The sequence below is a fragment of the Bison bison genome, unplaced genomic scaffold (assembly GCF_000754665.1).
Source record: "Bison bison bison isolate TAMUID 2011002044 unplaced genomic scaffold, Bison_UMD1.0 scf7180017864500, whole genome shotgun sequence".
Classification (NCBI taxonomy): Eukaryota; Metazoa; Chordata; class Mammalia; order Artiodactyla; family Bovidae; genus Bison; species Bison bison.
In genome coordinates, this window is record NW_011495059.1 from 5108700 (window position 1) to 5116242 (window position 7543).

Here is a 7543-nt window from a genome sequence, read left to right on the forward strand (position 1 = left end):
CAGGATGTGGCTGAGGACTTGAAATACTGAATCATAAAATCATAAAACTCATTAAGTGACAAACTACAGATTTTAAAAAAGAATTAACACATCCCTTGCTTGGGTTTTCTTCCGCATCACTGATACGCATGGTCAGAATTTCAGGGACTCGCTCTAAAATACCCTTGAAAACCTTCCCCTATATTACCCTTCTCTGTCTTATTTCATTTTTGCTGCAATATACTTTACACATGAACCTACAGAGGTTCAAGTGGTGGACAAAAGTAAGTTGGCAACGATTAAGAAACTTGTTTTTCAAAAGAAACTGATGGAAGGGGAGGGAGGGTCTGGTACATAAACATTCAACAAAATCTTGATTAATGAGTAAATTCAAAAACAAGCAAACCATTTGGCGGCTGAGACTGTGTTAGCCTGCAAGACGGGAAGTGGGTGACAGCCAACGCGGAGAGTGTTCACTTCTGGCAGACACGCGGGGTGGACAAAAATTACCCTAAAACATACTAAGATGCTTCCCCTTTTAACGAGCACTTACTTACTCTACATGAAACAACGCGCGCACGTTCTCCTTATTCTAGCCCATACGATAGGTGTTATTATTCCTCCCATTTCACATATGAGAAGTCTAAGGCTAAGAAGGAACTTGTTCAGAGGAACTCTACTACTCTATGGCAGAACTTAGAATTCTAATCCAGGCAGTCTGATTTCCTAACCTGAACTCCTAAACCCAGGGCAGCACCACCTGTCCAGTCCCAGCGTAGCCCCAGGGCGGTAAAAGGACACGCGTGGGCGCTTCAGCTTTTCCCCATCTCACGGGTTGGGCAAGACAGGCACCAGGAAACGAGGAAAACGAGGCCCGGGGAGGCTGAGACTGTAACGAGGTCACAGAGAATTTCTGCCCAGGCCGGGGGCGGATCCCTGAATCCCTCGGGACCACTGTGCACGCCTAAGCTTCCGAGGCCACCAGCGCGGCAGTGGCCAACCCGCCGAGGTCAGAGCTGCAAGCAGGTCCTCAGGCCCCAGCAGGCTGGCCGTGGGGCCAAGACTGAAGTCGGGCCGCCGCATCTGCCCAGCGTTCCACCAAGGGCCTTACCGGGTCGCCAGAACTTCACCGGTCCCACGGGCGCTGCCATGCTGGGGTGAAAGGTCACAAGGAAGGCTCCACCCCTCCGCCGCGCACCAGCCCCCAAAGGGGCTGGGAGGCGTGGCCCGCGAAGAGCTTGGATCTAGGAGGTTCCGCGGTGTTACGGCTACGCCCCCGTAACCACCCACTCCGAGCCACGTGATCTGCGTTTCGGCCCCGCTCCGGATCCATGTGATCGGCTCCGCCATATTGGAGGGAGGGCGCGCCTCTCTTCCTCTTTAGAGTAGCGGACCTGGGTTCTGAGTGGCCTTAGGAGTTTGGGGTGACCCGGAGGGCGGCAGCACGCTACTGGAAGGTTGAGCTTGGCAAGAGACCGCTGGTCCAAGAGTTTGTCGCCGCCTGCGGTACGCGATGGGCAAGGAAGCAGTGCATCCCAAATTAACATTACGTTGTAAGCTGTCACGGGTGTATGATTTCTTTTAGTCTCCTCCACATTTTCCGATTGGAGGATAGTAGTAACTACCTAGTGGATTTTGTGGTTCAGTAAATATTGGGCGCCTATCGTGCGGCCAGGCAGTGCAGTTTTGGTCTCTTTCATGAGTTTCTGTCCCAGAGTGGAGAGGCGAGGGTGTCCTGGGAGTAAATGAGTAAATGCACGATAAGCAGTGGTGTTTGGGGTCTTCCCTGGTGGTCCAGTGGCTAGGACTTGGCATTCTCAATGCAGGGCGCCTGGGTTGCATCCCTGGTCCGGGAACTAGGTCCTGCATGCCGCAACTAAGACGGGGCAGCCAAACTAAAAACAAAACCAAAAAAAGTTGATAATTAGCAGTAAATAAAAACGATGGAAACCAGTATGGAAGTCTCCAGAGACCCTGAGAGTAACTCTGAGAAGGGAGAATCGATTGAAACAAGAAAATTAGAAATGGGTAGATCTATTAGGACATCGGCCCAGTGTTTCCTCCAGTCTCACGACCCATGTTTTAAATGCTGACCCCCAATCCAATCCCGAATCAGAATATCTGGGGGTGTGTCCTAAAAAACTGCATTGGAAACATGCTACAGAAAATTCCAGTAACCTACTTGAGAAAGATTCCACTAGCTGATACACTGGAGTAGAGGAAATGATTAATGGGTAGGCAACTAACTGGAAGGAAGTGAGAGGGTTCAGAATCTGTGTATTTTAGAGCTGTGAAGCAAATTCTCATTCCTGGAGAGAAATGGTAGTCGTGGAAAGATCAAAGGCTTTGGAGATAAGTCGAATTTGGAATCCTCACTTTGCCTTTCCTAGCTGTCATTTAATCTTAGTTGTAAAATGAAGTTTAAAAAGTTTTTATTAAATGTGAGAACATGTAAGGTAGCCTGCAACATAGGATATCCAATCAAAGTTTGCTGTCAAGAGCTCATAGAGCAAATTCACCAGGGGAAAAATCAGAACTCACACATACACACACTCATTTTCCAACTATTCTCTTTATTTCTGTAAGGAAAACAGGGTTCCTTACATGATCATCTCTGCCTAAAATTCTCCACTGATCCTTTAAAATATCCTTATGTCAGCTGTAAGGCTTCTCTAAATTCACAACTTCAGTATTCTCCTCCTGCAGACTCAGAACCTGTGTGCTGCTTCTGTGATTTAACACTCATTTAGTTAAACTATAATCTGTCCCCACTGTTTCACTAGAAGCATCTGAGAACATGCATCATATTATTACAACTCAAAGCAAAGTGCCCACTGAGTGATGTATATGTGAACACCATGCTTTATAGTTTTAATTCTTAATGACATTGACCCTTCTTTATTTTTGTCTAATTTTCAATAAGGGCCCAAGTATACAAAACAGGGTTTATATTAACACATAAGTACAAGGGTAAATTAAATAAATGCCACTTATTATTATTTCTATATATTTATTTATTTTGGTCACACTGTGTACCATCTGGGATCTTAATTTCAATCATGGAACAAACCCATGCCCCGTGCTTTGGAGGCTTGGAGTCTTAACCATTACCAGTGAAGTCCCTGATTTCTATATTCTATAAACTACCATTTATATGATGAAGACTTCCTGTTTACAGAGAGAGTGTAATGGCCATGTGCAAATTACCAGATCATAATCTTAAAGCTAGAGGAGACTTTAATCATCTAAATTCTTTATTTTATAGAAAGAAACAAAAACAGCCTATGGAAGTTGAAAGGACTTGGTCAGAATAAATGGGCTAATTTAGTATCAGAATTGAAACTAGACTTTAGGCTTTCTAATTCCCAGGTCATGTGGTTTTTCAACCACATGGACCATTTAAAACCATTAGAGTTTAGCTCTCCTTGATGAGAATTAGTTCATCTGCCTCAGAAAGTTCTCTTAGCCCAACTGTCTCTAATGGGTCATTTTGCTTTCAAAGACTTCTACTACAGAAAGCATCTAAATAATACCCTAGATGTTGATGAGTGGTTTTATTGCCACAAACTAGGAATGGTCTCCATGGACTATCTTATCTTTCCTAATTAACTATTTCAGATAGAATGGTCTAAAATAACTACTAATTAAAATCCGTTGTTTCTTGAGATGGCATCTAGTATTTAGCTCATTGCCAACAATCACATGAAAGTTTGATCACTGTTACATTGTACAACTTCCAAATGATAGATTTTCCACAGATAGTCCTCAAAATGTTCCATAGGTATTTTATAGAAGTTTTTCTCTGCCTCTGATGGTTAACTGGTACTTCCTGCTTTGAAATATAGCCCATCTGTCTTGGCCATGTTTAGGAGGCATAGGATTTGGAGTTTTCATCATTGTACCAGTAAAGTCTTTTATGTTACAAGTAATAGGAAACCCAATTCATTTTTATTAGGCAAAAATAGCTCGCATAATCTAAAAAGTCCAAGTAATTCTGACTTGCGACACAGCTGCATTGAGGCACTTAGGACATAATCAAGACTTGCTTCTGATCGTAACATTGTGCCTCCTGCTGACCCAGGTGTCACATGGTAACTAGATGGTCAACTCATGTCACATCCTCTTAGCATCAAGCCTTTTTCCAAAAATTCCTGGCAAAAGCATCTAGCTGGGCACATATCCATCCCTGAATCAACCACTAGGGCAAGGAAATACGGCATACTGACTGGCTTAAACCTAGTCATACACTCCCCAGGTGTGCTCAGCTTTACCTGAACCGCATGGACTGAGAACTGGAAACGAATGGTCCCTCAGAGGGTCTTCTGAGAATGAGATTATCAGAGGTGGAATGAAGGCAGCAAAAACAATAAGTAGCCTCCCATGTGTTCATGAACTATACTAGAACTCCTGGCTTCCTAAGAAAATCCTAGCTGCCCTTGGGTCTCCTTCAGGAAGCCAGATCAGTTATCCCCCAGCTTGAAAAGAGACAGTTCTTTGCTGAATTGCCTTTCCTGAATTGTACTATAATGGGGGTTTTCCACTGACTTTAAGGTATAGCCCTCTTGGACTTGTATAATATATATATATATACACACACACACACACACACACACACGTATATATATACTTGTATATATAAACCTATCTGTTCACTTGCATACAAATGATCAGGTTCATACAGGTGTTAGCATAAACAAGTGTTTACTCAGCTCCAGGAATCTGGGTAGAGGTGTGGAGAATCCACCAGGAGAGACTCAGCTAAATACTAGGAGAGTCTCTACCATGTAGGCCTGAAGAATTTTGCGCATCTATGGAACAGGGTGAGTTGGGGAGGCCAGGGTCTGCCAGGTGCTTTCTAAGATGACAGTATGCTTTATCGGAGAGTGAAAGGCCGGGTTCAGGGGCATAAACTGGACCTCTGCCAGGCAAATTGGGATGTATTTCCAGGTGCAAGGCATCAGGAACCTAGAATAACAGTGCCTCTGTGGACATACTCACATAAGGTATGTATTCCACACTCACAGAATATGTATGAATGTTCAACTGCTTTCTAGCTGTAGACAAACACCTTGTGGAGTCGGTGTTTGGGCACACCCCAGAATATCTGTCGTCGTGTTTATTATCAGAATACTTCACAGTACCACTTTTATAAAAGGATTCTTCTAAGACATTCTCACCTGATCTTAGTGCCAAGAATTGTTCTTCCTGTACCTGGAGTTAATTTTGGGTGCTGGATCTGACCAGGCTTCTCTTTTCTGCCTCGGCTACTGAGAAGCTTAAAGTGTGTGCTCTGCCCACAGTGTGTCAGTCAGGGTGGCGTGTACTGACAGTGTCCTGCCTAACTCCCCACCCTCTGGTTTCTCTCATGTAACTTCTCACTTATGTGATTCTTTTTTTTTTTTTTGAAACAGCTTTTTATTAAACAGCAAAGCGTAACTGCAACACAATTTTAAATGTTTGAAAATTAGGTCACAAAGAGATGCAAAATGTTTGCAGTATGACTATTATATATTCATACAGCTAAAGTCATCAAATCTTACACCAATAAAAACATAAGATTATTCCATGATTAGCCTAAATTTAATAACTATAAACTATATTAGTGGATTTCTTTTCCTATTTAACATTTTAATTAACTACTGATTTCCTTACCAAATGGAACCTACTAAACTAAATTTTAAAAAACGGTTAAGTAACTAAAATTCTGCAAACCAGAAGTTGGGTTTGCAGAAACTTCTGGGAGAAGTAGATAAAATACTGAGAAAGCATCAATTAGTTTACATGTAAAACTCTCCCATCTTATTCATGACTCTGATACTAATCCACTCTTAATGGACTTTGCAAAATTGATCTGCTGGTACTACAAATAAACCTGAGACCAAACTCTATTCTCTTCCAGGTGTGGTTTACGTAAGGTTAGCCAAACTTAATCCATTTTTTAAAATGTTCCTTCCAAAATCCAATCTGTGCCAGAGAGAACATAAATCTGGAGTAGAAACATGTGGAGTTGGTTACAGGTACTTACGAAGTACTTTTCCCACCCTATTTCTATTTTTCCTCAAAATTTTCTATTTCAAACACACACACACAACCAGAACTCATCTTTTCAGATACCAAGTGGGTTATTTTGTGCAAAGGAAGTTTTTAATAACAAATCTTCCCCATACCATAATTCAAAGAAAAATCTTCATTTTTATAGCCTCCATTTTCAATTAATGTAAGAGAAACCTACTATCCTTACTACTACTAAACATAATAAATAAGCCCTAACTGAGAAAGTATCTTATTTTGGTTAAGTTTCAACAGTTAGAGTTCAGGCTACTCTCCTAGATGATTAGCTACTGAAATTACTTTTTACAAACGTGAAACCAATTTTTTCCCTAGGGGAAGGAAAAACAGGAAGAAAGCAAATGGAAGAGAGGCACACGATGGTAGACAAGGTAAATAAAGCTGTGCATTTAGTACATGATTTTGGTTACTTTTTCACAACACGGTAGTTACTTGCTTGTATCTCTATGCCTATAATATAAGACAATGCTAACCCTATAAATCAAAACAAACTTGATAAAACATTCATTTTCAAGTTTCATAAATATATGCATTTCTAATTATAAAGTCTCTACATTTGCACATTTTCATAGACTAACATCATACACAAACTCATGGAAGTCTTCTGTTATGCTCTTAATTTTGCCTAGATCTGACATTATCTTCATAAATACTCAGTGAAGCCACAAACAAAAGTACTGTAACTTTTGGAATCTATCCAAGTTTTAAAGAAAAAAAAAGATCAGCAGCAATTCCGTAAGACGTAAGAGATATCAATCCCTTATTTTCTTTTGCTTTTTGTGTCAGCTGTTTGAAAAACACTAGAAGCTGACATGAGGTTTTCTATATATTGTCCGAGAACTTGGTTTTCTGATTTTAGCTTCAGATTTTCTTCCTTAACTGCATCTACTCTTGCAGACGGATCTTCAAGTGTGTGTTGGAGTTCCAATACTTGATTAATAAGTCGTGTTTTTTCCTCCAGTTCCACCTGATTTTCAGCATCAACTGCATCCATGTCAGCATTCATCATCTTCGGTAACAAACTTCTGCGCCTTGGATACAAAATTCTTGATGAATGGTCTGCCTTCTGAGGCGCCGGCAGGGGGAGGGCTCGGTAAGACCTTATGTGATTCTTGTACGTTAGGTTTTCTTGTCAGCTGCTTGGAATCCTGTAAGAAGATAGATACTCCCCAACCCAACTGCCCAGAGAAGTGGCGTGGCCATCTCTTCAGTTGACTCCTTCAGTTTTTCAAGAAAGTGCCAACCCTGCCATCTGATTGGGTTGACCTTGAAACTGTACAGCTAATTCAAACAGCTCATCAGGGAGAAAATAATGAGACAGCAGAGTCTGAACACTATTTGATATTGGGAAATTGTTATGAAACATTTAGGTGTGATCAAGGTATTGTGGTTATGCTTTTTTTTTAATCTTTCAGATATACACTAAAATATTTACTGCCAAGTTGTAATGGCTAAGTCTGACATTAAACAGATGAAGTATAACTCTCCCAGGAAG

General features: G+C 41.4%; 1 protein-coding gene and 1 pseudogene across 2 annotated transcripts in view; both read right to left on the minus strand.

Moving 5' to 3' along the window:
* Positions 1-1238, minus strand: part of DHX35 (DEAH (Asp-Glu-Ala-His) box polypeptide 35) — a 69946-nt gene extending 68708 nt beyond the window's left edge. The window contains exon 1 of the mRNA XM_010829147.1: positions 1091-1238. Within this exon, the coding sequence (XP_010827449.1) occupies positions 1091-1130 (40 nt within the window). The 5' untranslated portion in view covers positions 1131-1238. The remainder of the gene's footprint in view (positions 1-1090) is intronic.
* Positions 1239-5378: 4140 nt separating this feature from the next.
* The window catches only part of LOC104980496, a 5243-nt pseudogene continuing 3078 nt past the window's right edge, over positions 5379-7543 (minus strand). Inside the window, exon 2 of the transcript XR_824270.1 lies at positions 5379-7176. The product of XR_824270.1 is annotated as a short coiled-coil protein B pseudogene (transcript). The remainder of the gene's footprint in view (positions 7177-7543) is intronic.